Source organism: Humulus lupulus, chromosome 7 (genome assembly GCF_963169125.1).
Source record: "Humulus lupulus chromosome 7, drHumLupu1.1, whole genome shotgun sequence".
NCBI classification, from domain to species: Eukaryota; Viridiplantae; Streptophyta; class Magnoliopsida; order Rosales; family Cannabaceae; genus Humulus; species Humulus lupulus.
Window position 1 is genome coordinate 15,462,828 of NC_084799.1, and position 16,172 is coordinate 15,478,999.

Below are 16,172 nucleotides of genomic sequence, written 5' to 3' on the forward strand. Positions count from 1 at the left end.
ATACAATAATTAAATATTAATTAATTTTGTTAACTACAACTAATTTGTAATTAATTAATTAATCACTATTATCATATAATTGCATATTTGGCCTGAAGAACAAATTTCTTCTTAAATATGTCTTTAAACTATTTTCCCTTCATATCAACTCTTACCTTGAACAGTGTTGATAGAGCCGCTATGGGGACCTATGGACCTATAATTCCAAGCTCCAATAAATTTGAGATTATTAATTAAACTCTTTAATCAAATAATCTTAATTTATTAATCTCATGATTATTCCACTATAAATATGAGACTGCACTATTGTAATTATAGACATTTCATTTACTGAGTACTTTATAATCATAAAGCGTCCATTGATATAATCATTGCACACAACTTGACCCTCTAATAATGGTTCATAATTAATCGGGAATAAAATTACCGTTTTACCCTTTTAATTATCTCTTGTTTCCTCAAGTACCATTGACTCTACTAGTGAAGGTTAATTCATAATAAATTATGAATTTGAGCTCAATAACCTTTCAGTCCCAAAAGTCAACCCTTAAGAGAACCATCATTCAAGCTCTTGCGAGAAGGTATAGATTCCATATCTATATACTATGTCCCCAGCCATCTATATTAATGAGTTCCCAAAACAAAAGTTTCTAGCCTGATCATTCTAACAGACCCTAACAAGTGAATCAAAGAACTCATATAACATAAACAGGAGTTCATAGTAACTTCAGGATTAAGATCTATTTGTATATGATCATCAGTTGATATATTTAATTAATACTTCGAAACGGTATTTAACTAAGTATTAATAAACATATATGGTCCAGTTCTATATATTCTCTAATATATAAAGCACATCCACTAAAGTGTCCTACCGCACTAGTGATCCGGATCTAGATCACATGTATTCATAATACTAGTGGACCGTACTTGCAGTAATTAATCTAAAGATTCCATAACTTTATTTTACTGCGAACTATTCAAGTTCATTTATCTCAAACATAATCCTCTCGTACCAATACGTGTTTGAGATCACATATATGAACTTAGGAATTTTCTTGATATTTACATAATATTATTATAGAATAATATAGTCCATAAAATATATGCATAACAAATTCAATTTATTTATTTATTTCATAAAAATAATGTCTATTACATATGCTTTCAGGGCACATTTCCAACAATTGCAGCAAAAAAAAAAAGGCTTATCAGCAAACTAGAATGGTGGTTTGAGAAGAAGTTACAAGTAAAACAAGAGAGTGAAAGAGATATTAACAATAAAGACAACTTTTTCATTCATGGGGAATATAGTTTGAGAAAGTTAAAAGAATTCTTAAGAACATGGAATTGAGACTAGGATTCAAATTCTTAGCCACACCAATCAATGATTCAAATTCTATGTTCTCAGCTTTTCTAAGAGCCAGCATAAAAAAAGAAAACACATGATATAAGAGATAGAGATGCTATAATAAAATCAAAACATAAAATTTTGGTGTATTTATTGATCACCTGAGTAACAGAGTTATTGAGCTACTGCAGAAGCAATCAATAAATAGGATGCTTATGATGAATACGAAAAATTTCCTTTTCATGATAAAGAAAATCGAGAACAATTAACTCAAATCACCAATATATTGTTCTTCTTCATAGACAGAAAAGTATTGCTCATCCTCATCAGCTACTAGCCAAAAAAAATCTTATATGCAGCCAATATTACATGTGATAATTCTGTACTAAAACACCACCTTCAGACTTGCAATTTAATGGAGTTACATAGAAACCAAAATGACCAAAAATACCAAAATAAAAATCTGTAATGAAATATAATTTCTGTTCTATTCATCAGAATTAGCTTTTGAATTCAAGTGCAAAGGAAGACTTGCTGGTTCCATCTCTAATAAAAAAAAACAAGAATGTGACAGAAGTTGCCATACCTCATTAACTTTTGGGGTTGACCATTCCGAAAACACAAAACAAAAAAGTGCAATAAATTAGTCAGCTAAATGGACAAATATACTAGCAAACTAAACCACCTGTACAAAAATAACAACTTTTACCATCAAAAAACCCTTAATAAAGAAAATGGTTCAGTTTTTCCCCTAAACAAAAAGGTCTCTTCATACAACACTGTCAAGAAAGTGATGTTGACTCAAGTCCAAAGGTCTAGACCTTGTCAAAAGTAATATTATATTTAATTAACTCCTATGATGAGCCACCAATTATATATAATATCATTCATTATTTATTTTTATTACACTGATTATCCTAAATCTCAAGTTCTTCCTGCAAGAATTATAGAGCAATAAAATTATTACATATTAAAACAAGGTCAACTGTAACTTCTTAGCCACACCAATCAATGATTCAAATTCTATGTTCTCAGCTTTTCTAAGAGCCACCATAAAAAAAGAAAACACATGATATAAGAGACAAAGATGCTATAATAAAATCAAAACATAAAATTTTGGTGTATTTATTGATCACCTGAGTAACAGAGTTATTGAGCTACTGCAAAAGCAATCAATAAATAGGATGCTTATGATGAATACGAAAAATTTCCTTTTCATGATAAAGAAAATCAAGAACAATTAACTCAAATCACCAATATACTCAAAAAACAACCAATGTCTTATAATTTAGTGTTTGGTTTCTTTGTTTGCTTTGGTGTAGTTGTGAATTCATTATTTTGTATGTGGTGTCCTTTCTTGGATATAATTTCCATAGCATTTTTCTTGAAGTAATTTGTGATGCTAGATAATAACAATAAAATATTTATTTGTTTATTTTGCAGATGTGACAAGCGAAGTAGAAAAAGATACTTAATTTTGAAGGCTTTGTGTTGGGCAGCTGTAGAACATTTTGTGTTGAAAGTAGTAACTTGTCACTATGTTGAATATTTAAGACTCCTTGAATACTTAAATAACATTTTGTTGTTGATGACAGTGTTGACTGTTTTAAACTAATTTGTGGATTGTTAATACAATGTTGAATGTTTTTACTTTTTGTTATTTGAAAATCAAGTTCATTTGAGAATGCTAGTATATATTAGAAAGCTAATTTTAATTATATAAAAAAAATTAAATATAATAGAATAAATTAGTGTTATAAAAATGAAATGTATAATGAGAATTTAAACTTATCTAAATATTTACATAATACGAAAATTGTGTTATAATATCTATTACAATAACACTTTTTATGCAAAGAATTGTGTTATGCAAACTTCATTATATAACACAAATAGTGTATTATACTAAAGTGTAGTATAACACAAATAATGTGTTATACTGAAGTGTAGTATAACACAAAAAATGTGTTATACTAAAGTGCAGTATAACACAAATTTATAAGTATTGAAATGTGTTATATAATCGACTATAAATAACATAATTAAACATTTATCTATTTATTAAAATAACACAGAAAGTGTGTTATCGTTGACAGTATAATAACACATCTGTATAACAATGATAAAGTGTTATGTAAAGTACCCTGACCTACTGTAATGACCCACTACTCTAGACTAATTGGACCATTAACGAAACTATACATAAAATCCTTAAAAGAACTTACATTTGCGAAAATACCATAATTTATTGAGTAACTTGCAAAATAAGAGTTATTTACAAAGTAAATACCAAAACGGATATGGGATCCCATTGTCTTTAAAACAAAAACATAATTTAAAATAATAAGACATTACATAATTAGTGCGGAAAATACATGTAAAAAGACATAAAACCGAAACTACATCCTCGAATCGAATAACGCTCGGCCCCTTGACTCCATTCACCATCGATACACATCCTCCAAGCGTCACGAATCTTACCGCCTCCTAAGCTTATTTTCCTGCACATAAACAGAAAGGAGTGAGCCTAATGCCCAGCAAGGAAAAATCTAACACAAAGTCATATACATAATTTCATAAGAAAACATAAAGACTTAACATAATACATATAACATACACTTATTATAATGGGCATTATTCTTGGGGTCCCATAGACTAAACAAGCATATGCCCATGGAGTTAGTGGGGTCCTACTAGCTAAGTAGGTCATATGCCCATAACCCATTTGGGGTCTTGTTAGCCATATGGGTCATATGCCCAAGCCTACAAACATACATACATATCATAACACATTTAATAACATAAAACATATAGATAACATAAGCACATAACATATTGATTCTAGCCTATTTTCCTTACCAAAGTTACCGGGATATAATGGACTGAGTTGGGACTTTTGGAACACTCCTAAAACCATAATGAAAGAGTGAGTCTAAAGAAAGGAGATGAAATGAAAGAGATGGAAAGACTAAACCATAAAAACATACTTACCAACTTATATGCTTAAGAACTTGGATTCCCTAACCAAAATAAGAATGAGGTTAGGGGACTGAGTAGAAGGTTTTGAGAAAGGAAATAACATGAAATAAATGAAACAAAGTTTCAGGTTTACCTCAAATATTTGCAAGATCAATCTAACCTCCACCGAAATACTATAGAACTCCCTTCCCAAAGTGTTTGATAAGCTTATGATGTTTAAGCTTATAGTTTTTCCCCAAACCAGGTGTTTACACTCTCACACTCACTTAACACTAGCAGCTTCTGAACTTAGAGCAAATGGTGAATAATGGCTGGGTACTAGGTCCTATTTATAGAGTTTGGGAATGAAAATATCTTGATTTTACTTGAATAAAAATAATGGCTTTTTAGGTGAAAATCATTTGAATAATCGTTCAGCAGAGGCTGAAGACTCGTTCAGAAGATGCTGGACTGTTGAAGGAGTTTGAATGGCTGAAAGGAAATGAATTCAAAAGAGTTTGAATTCATGCTGAAGGAGGCGATATATCGCCCCCTGTAGGCGATATATCGCCTGGGCCAGTATGCCCGAGGCGACCGTGCATCGTTTCGTGTTTTCCGTATCTACGTGCTGCGACATATCGCCCCCTATAGCTGCGATATATCGGCACACGCTGAATATTTAAACACGAAGTTACACATTTTTAGCTAAGTTTGAATGGAGTAAACAGCCTTGACTAAGCCCTCAACGTACTCAAAGCTGCTGACTGACCCTATAACATTCAAACTTTACTCCTTATTATATTTAATCCTCAAAAATCTTTAATCCTTAATCACCATTCATAACATGTGCTTAAAATCCTATTGGTTGATGTCTAAACCTTATAATATAGTAAATATAATCCTTAATATCAGTCACATTAATCAAACCTTAGGTTATACTTAATATGCTTAAACTATAGGTTAAACTTAGAAAATCTATAAGTACTACTATGAGTGTCCAAATAATTCCCGGTCTGAACCAAAAATCCATAGTAACAAAGATAACGCTAAACATACTATAATACTACTATTCAATTAGCTAAGTAAAGTTCTTGGACTCTACACCTGCGATAACATAGTCGGTCTTAACACATCAAAAAGTGTCATGGTATGTTTTGATAACACATTTTCGGTGTTATTAAAAGCATTTTTTCTTGTAGTGTGACACTTTTCTGAATATTTGCCTTTTGAATAACTGGTCCTTTAATTCTTCCAATTTCGCATGAAAGACTCGAGCAACCAAATCAGGTCGATTTTGGCTCTCCTCGTGTGGACTTAGTTCATTTGTAATTTATGGCCAGTTTGGATTGCATGTCATCGTTAAGAAAATGTCAGGTTTGCCGTAACATTGAACTAAAGCCATTGTTTCCTTATATCTTTTTCTCATGTCTCTTGGACCTCCAATAAAAGAAGTTGGGAGTATAATCTGTGGATTTGTTTCCCCAGGTGTAATTGTATCAACAATACCCTAATACAACTCTGATCGAATATGTTGTTGCTTGCCTCTAAAATAATCTAGTCTTGAGGTCTCGATCTTGACATACATATCAACTATAAATTGCTGCAATAATCGACCAGAAAGCAGCAAAATTGATCTGACATTTTCTCTTATTTACAACTTGTAGCAATAATATTCGCGACAAGAAACTATTGGGCACTTTCTTTGTTGGTTTAATCCTACAAAAGTTGAATGTGAAGGAAATATTACTAACTTGGATGTATATACTAAATGCATTTTTACAAATTTTTAATAATATAGTCTAACCTCGCTCTTCTGTTGCAAGTAGTTCTTCTGCAGTGGCTAGTTCTTGAGGATTTATTGATGGGTTTGTTTCGTTGTACTTTGATCTGCTTCCTCTAATCCTTTGAATCCCTTGATGCCAACCAGTATCACCAAAAGGAAATAATATCAGATATTGCAGTGGATCATAACACCCAAAGTAATACTGAACTTTATGATTTCCACCAGAATGGTTATACACAAGAGTGTTACGTCCTCTTGGTTAATCTTCATCATCATTTTCGACCCATATCGCTGCAACTTGTGAGGATGCAGGGGCATTGAATACACGTTGATCAAGCCCAGCATCTGTTTTTATATGAATGATTTGTTTTTTCAAATCAGGGAAATCTCCAAGTGAACGAAAAAAAATGGAATAGGGATTGATGTGAAGAATATTGATGAGTTGTGTTACAATTGATGGCTCCATTTTGTTTGAATCAGAATTTCAATTTTGTAATTCATGCTCCGTGTTGTACAAATACAATTGGAGATAAGAAGGACGACTATTGGAAGGGACCAAGTCGTTGATATAGTGATAGATTTGTCCTTGGGTTCTAAAAGTATATATTCTTCTATTTCTTCGATAGAGTTCTTTATCAAAATTAACACCAAACGATGTAAACGCAAACTTATTGTTATAAGTTTGAATGTATGTTCGGAAATGTGCAGATTCACTACTATTGGATGTAAACAACACATAAAGCTCATTTGGTACGTTATTTGTGGCCAAAGAAATTTTTCCATCAGCACAACAAAAGCCAGTTGTTTCATGGTAGAATCACTTTACTTTACAATGTCTACAGCTAGGCACTAATGGAAGTGAATATGGTTCAGATGGCACTACTTTTAGCAATTGTCTAAATCCAGTAGAACGCGTATGCGATTGACCTATTTTGATGAGATTGACTAATTAGAAAACAAAATGAAACTGTCCATATTGTTTTAATGAATGATTTTGAAAAACTAACTAATTTTATATTAATTCCTTACCCCTACAAGGTCTTGGTATGTTTGTTTCATAAATTGGATCCTCTCAAACAACATATGGGTCCTATTCATAAAAAAATTGAAATGTTAAGAAAAAATGAATAGAAGGATGGTTGAACTAGACTACTGAGAAAAATAATTTTAGGAAAACATGTTGGATAAATACATTTATAGATGAATTTGCCTCTGAATGAATTAGCCCAGTGCCATCAAGACTGGGATAAAGAAAGACTTCACGAGACGATCCCTCTTCATTGATGTCAGTTTAAGTATAAGAATTTCGTTGTCTCTTTGATACTCTTTGAAGAGGACTAACATGTTCAATATTGTTTGTATATTGAACACTAATATTTGAATGTTGAGTAATCGATATTATCGTACAATCATTAACAAATGTGTCCAAATCATCGTTATTTGACGATTCGGTATCATTTATACGAATTGAATTGGTTTTTAATGCTTTATGTTTAGCATATCTCTCTCTTTGTTTTCTACGGATTTCTTCATTTTTTTTCTTCTAGAAAATCTTTTTATGAAATTATTCTTGTAGGTGGTTTGTCATGATCTTCAAAAATGAAAAAAATTCAAACATAAAGTTTATAATTTTTTTTAAAACTATTATTAATGAAATCTTACCATTTCCCATTATGTCAATGAATGTGGTATATGTTTCAACTACAAGATATTTTTCTACAAGAAAAAAATAACAAATATATCATATCACAGTCTAGATTAAATAATTAAATAATAAAATATATTTTCAAATATAATAATTAACTAAATTTTCATATTCCAAGCAACTTCCAAATATTTATGTAATAATAAATAATAAATATTTTAATACTAACCTGGTAGCACTCAAAGTGTTGAAAGTGAATAAAGACGATTGTAATCCTGAAAGTAAAGTTATAATAATAATAATAAAGTTAAATTTTTAATGTAATTATATTTTTTTATATAAGAATATGTTAATCCACCAAACTATGTTATATATAATATAGAAATTAATAACAATAATATTTATATATTTATTAAGGTATACAATTTATATATTATGAATATTATTATTAATATATATCTAATTTGTTATCTAAAATAACTTAATTATTAATATATGATGTTAATAATATATTCCAAAATTTATCCACCTAGCTTATTTAATTTTAATTAATTTAAACATATATAAATAAAAATTTTGTTTATCAAAGTTAAAAATTTTAGGTATAAATTTTTAGTTATTAATATTTTGTGGTATAAATTTTGGGTAAATTTTAAGATCACATTAATATTAAAATCAAACCCCAAAATCCTACTATTATTATAAACATTGAAACACTATGGGTAAATTATTTTCTTATTAAATAATTAAAAATTTGAAAACAATACAGAAAAACTTGTTCGGTAAGTCTAGTTTCACTTATTATTTTTTAAAATTTTAATAAAAATTTATGAAATTTTGGAAACAAGATTTTTTCACTTTTAATTTTGTTTAAATATATTTCTGTTTCTTCCTCCCATAGCCACTCACGAGACATTCTTTCTTCCTCAAGCATCAATGGCTTCCAATTTCCTTCCAAGCTTTCTTTAGGTACAGCAGTACCTCATTTTCTCTTATTTCTCTGATCTTCTTCTTCTTCTCTTCTCAGATTCTTTTATTTTTCTTTTAATCTCTTTCTCATCATGGATTCTCTTAAATCTTAGATATGCATTGGAAATATGATTGTATCGAAATGGAGTAGCCACTAAATCTAATTCATTGGTTGGATCTTTTCACCTGTTAAGGTATGAATCTATTTCTAATTTTGTTTAGGATTAGGGTTTGTGGTTTGTAATTTTTTTGGTTCAATCATTGTTTCTTATTTTGAATTTGGAAATTAACACTTGCGATGGGAAAATGACGATTTCAATAGGATATTTCTGCTTCACAACCCAATTCCAAGTTCATTGTTGAGCTTTTCTCATTCTCATTCCCTGTACGATTACGAATTCCTTTTCTCATTCATTTTTTTGATACAAGTGTAAACATATGTGTGTATTTATTATGAGCCAAATTTGTATTTGGTATGGTATATTGATCCATAGAGAATGATAACCCAGTAAACATAGCTGTTAGTAAGGTTTTTGAGTGATGACTAGTGTTGTTATGGTTACTTCTATGAATCTTGTGAATCATTCCAATTTGGTTGATTGTTATTACACTGAGTAGATATGATATGGTGTTTAAACAATCCTAGATACCTTATTGAGGGTCATCTTTCTCTGTAGAAGAATATGTGAAAACAATTTGCTTGTGTTTATTGTGAAAACAAAGTAGTGTTTTTACCAACATGCACTACACCAGATGCCCCTTTCCACAATACATAATTATAATACTATTGAGTCATGTAGTTTTCCTTGTCATTCTCGGAGTGTTTATTGCCTGCTATTTGTACGTTGATAATATTGACCAATAGAATATCTTGATTGCCTAGTGTTTTTACTCGTTTATAACTTGACCAACACTACCAGTTAATAATCTAATTAAGTATATCATTGTTGTTGTGTGGATTGTCAAGTACCATTGATAAGCTGCATCTTAATTTAATGTGGAATATAAATTTTGAATGTTGTTTTTATTCTTTGTTTGTCCCTTTTTTCAAGGTTGTCGAGAAAGAGAAAAGCTTGCAAAGGGAATCAAACTTTATGCCTTATCAACCCCTACAACTTGAAAGCAGACCATTCTTGGTCATCTTATAAATGTGAGTATTGGCTGCTCTTATTTTATTTATCTTACAAATTATACTCTAATCCTCTTCAATACAACAATATGAATAACATATACAAATATACATATGTAGCCAGTATAGATCCTTATTCAAAGTATTCAAAGTTAATCAAAACATATGTGTATATACATATATAGCAGTATCGACACTTATAAGGGTAAGAGAAGAAAGTCACATTTTTTGTAACAAAGATGACTGATTATATATTTTCTAACCAAAAAAACAGGTGCCCAGATAGCCAAAATTCAAGATTTTGAAGTTAAATCAAACCCAAACCCAATTTATAGTATTAATTTGGGGAAGGAAGTGAGGGCTTAATATGAGATTTAATTAACCAATTTATGTATTGATTTTGTGGTTTCTAATCAATTTATAGTATTAATTTGGTTTCAAATTTGATTGTTTCAGATTGATTGGCTTGGTGGATTGGTGGCTTTGAGTGTTTCAGACAATTTGGCTTGGTGACTTTGAGGTATATTATTATAAATTATGTTGATTAAATCCCCACTAAACTGAAGGATTAATTACGATCCATTATTTTGAGGCCTTTTGTCTGGTTAATTTTGTTGTATATTTAGTATATGATTCATACTTTTTACTTTGATGAATATCTAGTTTGGCAATTTGTGTGTTTCATTCCTTAGGCTTTGAGTTGTATGTATCGATGTTATGGAGTTGTGTTTTTTATCAGAGGCTTTGAGTTGTTTTTCCTTGTTCTAATATGTTTGATGTATTGCATTGTCCTTAGTTGTTGAGTTGTGATTCATTACTTTGATTCACTATCTTTTTTTGTCACTTTTAAGTTTATTACATTTCTGTATATTACATTTCAGATGTAGCTATGGATCTATTTAGCAAGATCTAGAGCTCCTAGGAAACGGCATGAAGATGCCACCTCTACCATAGTCACCCTATCTGCCTTAATTCCCTTGGTCTGCATTGCTTGGAAGAGTTCAATTGCTTCCTCATGCCTATTTTCTTCTACAAGAGTGCCAATCATGGTGTTCCAAGAGATGAGATCTCTCTCGGGCATCTCATTAAATATTCTCTTGTTTTAATGTTTGCATGTGGACTCACTACTCTATTGTAGGAACCTTTTTGCCTAACTTAACAACTCCACTCTTGAGAACCTAACTATAATGACCCACTAATCTAGACTATTTGGACCATTAACGAAACTATACATAAACTTACATTTTTACGAAAATACCATAATTTTATTGAGTAACTTGTAAAATAAGAGTTACTTACAAATAAATACTAAGAAGGATATGGGATCCCATTGTCTTTAAAAACAAAACATGATTTAAATGAAAAAGAATTACATAAGAAATGCGGAAAATACATATAAAACCATAAAAGATAAAATGAGACTACATCCTCGAATCGAATAACGCTCGGCCCCTTGACTCCATTCACCATCGATACACATCCTCTAAGTGTCACGAATCTTACCGCCTTTAAAGCTATTTTTCTACACATAAAACAAAAAGGAATGAGCCTAATGCCCAGCAAGGAAAATCTAACACATAGTCATACACATAAATTTCATAATAAACGTAAAGACATATCATAACACTTAATACATACACTTATTATAATGGTCATTATTACTTGGGGTCCCATGACTAAACAAGCTTATGCCCATGAGATTAGTGAGGTCCTACTAGCTAAGTAGGCATATGCCCATAATCTTTTTGGGGTCTTGTTAGTCAAATAGGGCATAAGCCCAAGCCTACAAACATACACATTCATAACATATTCATAACATATCATATTTCATAACATAACACATAAGCAATACACATATAGATTCTATCCTATTTTCCTTACCAAAGTTACCGGGATAAGATGGACTGAGTTGGGACTTTTGGAATACTCCTAAAACCATATGAGAAAGAGTGAGTCTTATGAAGAAGAAGAAATGAAAATGAATAGGAAGATTAAACCATTGAGAAATATGCTTACCACAACTTATGTGCTTAAGAACTTGGATTCCCTAACCAAAATAAGAATGAGGTTAGGGAACTGAGTAGAAGGCTTTCAGAAAGAAAATAACATGAAACAAATGAAATAGAGTTTCGGGTTTACCTCAAAGACTTGCTAGACCAATCTAACCACAACCGAAATACTAAAGAATCTTACTTCCCAAAGTGTTTGATAAGCTTATGATGTTTAAGCTTATGCTTTTCCCAAACCAGGTGTTTACACTCTCACTCTCACTGAACACTAGCAGCTTCTGAACTTAGAGCAAAAGGTGAATAATGGTTGGGTACTAGGTCCTATTTATAGAGTTTGGGAATGAAAGTATCTTGATTTTACTTGAATAAAAATAATGGCTTTTTAGGTGAAAATCATTTGAATAATCGTTCAGCAGAGGCTGAAGACTCGTTCAAAAGATGCTGGACTTATGAAGAAGTTTGAATGGCTGAAAGAAAAAGAATTCAAAAATGTTTGAATTTATGCTGGAGGAGGCGATATATCGCCCCCTATAGGCAATATATCGCCTGGACCATTGTTCTCGAGGCGACCGTGCATCGATTCGTGTTTTCCGTATCTACGTGCTGCGATATATCGCCCCCTATAGCTGCGATATATCGGCACACGCTGAATATTTAAACACGAAATTACACATTTTTAGCTAAGTTTGAATGGAGTAAACAGCCTTGACTAAGCCCTCAACGTATTCAAAGCTGCTGACTGACCCTATAACATTCAAACTTTACTCCTTATTAAATTTAATCCTAAAAAAATACTTAATCCTTAATCACCATTCATAACATGTGCTTAAAATCCTATTGGTTGATATCTAAACCTTATAGTACAATAAATATAATCCTTAATATCAGTCATATTAATCAACCTTAGGTTAAAATTAATATTCTTAAACTATAGGTTAAACTTAGAAAATCTACAAGTACTACTATGAGTGTCCAAATAATTCCCGGTCTGAACCAAAAATCCACAGTTACAAAGATAATACTAAACATACTATAATACTACTAAACAATTAGCTAAGTAAAGTTCTTGGACTCTACACTAACTAGCAAATATATGGCATTAATCTAATTTCTTATTGTTTTCTTGAAATGATGGTTGTTTCTTTAGGAATAGTCTTGTATTTGCATTTAGAATTCTTATTGAATCCTTAGGTCTTACCTAGATGGAAGGTGTTGATTAGAGGTGAAAAGTGCAACTTTATTGATCTTAAATGTCAAAATAAATTAAGTTTTGATTATTATTTTCATTTAATTAATATGATATATTTTATGAATGAAAATATTTTATTACAATTTAATTTATTGTTATTTTCTAGGAATTAAAGATGTATTTTGTCATAAAGAAAAGAAAGAAGAAAGAAATAAATAAAGTTGAAGAAAGGAGGAAAAGTTGGCATTTTTGCAAAAATTGAAGCCCAGAAATTCGGCCCAAAGCACCCTAGGCCCGCAACTTTCCCTTCTCTCCAGCGCGCCACTTGTCGCGCTCCTCGCATGCCACACGTCCCAGCAGCCATCTTTGACCCAGCCTTTGACCCATGTTAGTCTCTTGCTTCCTTCAACGTCTCTGAACGCCCATCAATCTATGCCTCACCCAACCAACTTCAACTAAGGCCATTCCTTCAACATAGCGTCCAGGCCCAAAGCAGTGAAGGCCCAACTCCTCCATTCTCAACTCTCACCTTCAGCCTAGCCTCTTACTTTAGCCCCAGCAAGCCGAATAGCTCCAGCATCAATTCAGCCTAAAGAGCCTAATTCTTCAGCCCAGGCTGCCTACGTGGCACTCTCTCATTGGTTGAAAATGGGTCAAAACCCTCTTGTCTCACCAGCCATGTTTTGTGGGTATTGGGTTTTGTAAATTGTTATTTTGAGCTTTAAAGATCATGTTTTGTGGTATTTTAGAAAATGAGCATTTTGACTATACACAAAAATAGCTAGGGTAATATTAATAATAAGATTTGATTTTTCAAAATCATATTTTATTATTATTATTTCATATTTATTTTGTAAACCTCATTTTGTTGTCTAATTTATTTTTAGTCCTTTTCTCCCTCTATAAATAGGGACTCTTTCTTCACATTTGGTATGTAATTTTTAGGTAGCAAAACTCTACCAAATTTTAGTCTCATTTCTCATATTTTCTCTCTAGAATTTTATGAGAATGTCTAGCATAATAGGCTAACCTTCTTGGGAAGGTTAGGATGATCCTATATGCACTATGACTTTGTTTGGTATTTTTGTTTCACCATGCACTTAAAGTTTATATATTTGAGTGATTTATTTTCTTTCATCTCTATTTCTTCATCTTGTTATCTATATTTATGTTTACTAATAGTATATAGATTTTTTCAAGCAATTTCTATGTATTATCAAATTAGTGAAAATAATATAGATAATATATTTATCATTTTCTCCATTTCATTCATATATATTTACTTTTGCTAAATCTATATAGAATTAGTCATGCTCTTTCTATGTATATTATAAATAGTAAAAGTAATATTTGTGTTAGGTTTTATGTCCAATCTTTTATTGCATTATTGCTAATGGTATAATGTCATTTCTAGATTTCTCATAAGATTTATCTCATCTTTCCATGGTAAAGAATAATAATCACTTGAATACATTTTTGTAAAATATATTTGTGCTTTAATGTTAAATCTTCCAAATGAATAGTTGGAATGTGAACTATCCATTTGTGTAATTTTTGTGAATCAAAGATCCAAATAAATAAGTATGCATATTGGTGATTCTTGATCCTTCCTACTTGTTACCTATTGTTACATCACATTTTAATCTATCTTTATTTCTAATCTTTAAATCTCAGAAACAACAAAAAAATATCACTCTTTCCATTTTCCTCACATTATTTATCTCTAACATTTATTTATTGATTAACTTGTTTCTTTACCTCCTTGTGGAATCGACCGCCCATCTATACTACGACTACCGCTAAGTGGAAGTCACGTTTAGGCGTTAAAAAGGTGTTGATAATGAAGTTCTTATTATTGAGAATAATGATGAGGCTTCTGTTTGGACTCAAAAGCATGAAGAAATTTTCATTGAACTTATGGAAGAAGAAGTCTTAAACGGAAATAAGAATACCACAACCTTTACCAAGCAATCATGGAAATATGTAAAGGAAGAGCTTTGTGCATGAGCAAAAAGAAGTTATAATGATATGCAACTAAGGAACAAATACAATCAATTAAAACAAAAGCATAAGGATTTTAAGTCTTTACTGAAAGAGACTTGTATGGGATACAATAGAGTGACTGGAGAAGTTAGTGCGACAGATGAAGTTTGGGATAAACTTATTCGGGTAAAAATTATTTTAAATGGATTTTATGCTTGTTTTATTTTGATAGGTATTGGTATATTTTATCAATATAATTTCATTTGATGTAGGTTAACAAGTCTGCTAAAAGATTTAGAAAGAAAGGTTGTAAGTTTTATGAGAAATTATGCACTATCTTTGGTGATACTATTACAACTGGTTCCAATGCTCATCCTTCAACTCGAAGTCCTTCTAATGATGGAGATAATAATGATGATGATGCAACGTCGATAAGTCCTTCTACTAGGAATGAAAAAAGTGGTTTTGATGAGGATGGTAGCAAAAGAAGAGGTAAATCAACAGCCACTTCGAACTCTCGATCAGTAAAAAGAGCAAAGTTCTCATCAGCTTTGGCAGATGCACTGGCAACATATAATGAAACTGCAAAGCGAAAGACAAAATTGATAGAGAGATCAATGGCAACATCTGCATCACATTACTTATTGGATGAGAGTGTTGAAGCTCTTAATCAAATTGATGGAATTAGTGGAGAAGTATACGCAAAAACTATTGAGAAGTTTGAGAACGAGGTGTCCAGATCATTGATTCTAAAGATGCCAGAGCATAGAAGAATAGATTGGTTGCTGAATTTGAAGTGAAAAAGTTTAGACTTTGTTTAGCTATGAACAAGATGACTTTATTTAGCTATTAACTTTAGTTTTGTTTAGCTATTGACTGGATGAGTTTGTTAAGCTATTGACTGGATGACTTTATTAGCTATTGACTGTATGACTTTGTTTAGCTATTGAATGATGACTTGTTAGCTATTGACTGTATGACTTTGTTTAACTATTGACTGGATGACTTGTTTTGCCTATTTTGTTTTATGGTTTGACTTTGACTTTGAGTGTTTATGTATATTTTATATATTGAATGTAAAATTTGAAAGTTTTTTCTACTATTAGGATAAAATGTCTTTAAACGTTGCTCGGCTCAACAAGGATAATTTACTGGA

The 16,172-nt window shown here is 31.1% G+C and overlaps 1 protein-coding gene across 1 annotated transcript; it reads left to right on the plus strand.

Annotated features, from left to right (window-relative positions):
* Positions 1-15,091: 15,091 nt before the first annotated feature.
* On the plus strand, positions 15,092-15,962 carry LOC133789477 (uncharacterized). Its single transcript, XM_062227326.1, has 2 exons — positions 15,092-15,202; positions 15,289-15,962. Exons 1-2 carry the CDS (start codon positions 15,137-15,139, stop codon positions 15,814-15,816), a joined length of 594 nt encoding a protein of 197 aa, XP_062083310.1. The 5' UTR covers positions 15,092-15,136; the 3' UTR covers positions 15,817-15,962.
* Positions 15,963-16,172: the final 210 nt, after the last annotated feature.

Bases quoted from the DNA above. Each gene is read 5' to 3' on its own strand.
- LOC133789477 (XM_062227326.1), top strand. From the start codon at position 15,137: ATGGGATACAATAGAGTGACTGGAGAAGTTAGTGCGACAGATGAAGTT. The intron at 15,203-15,288 runs GTAAAAATTATT...CATTTGATGTAG, and splicing joins TTTGGGATAAACTTATTCGG to GTTAACAAGTCTGCTAAAAG.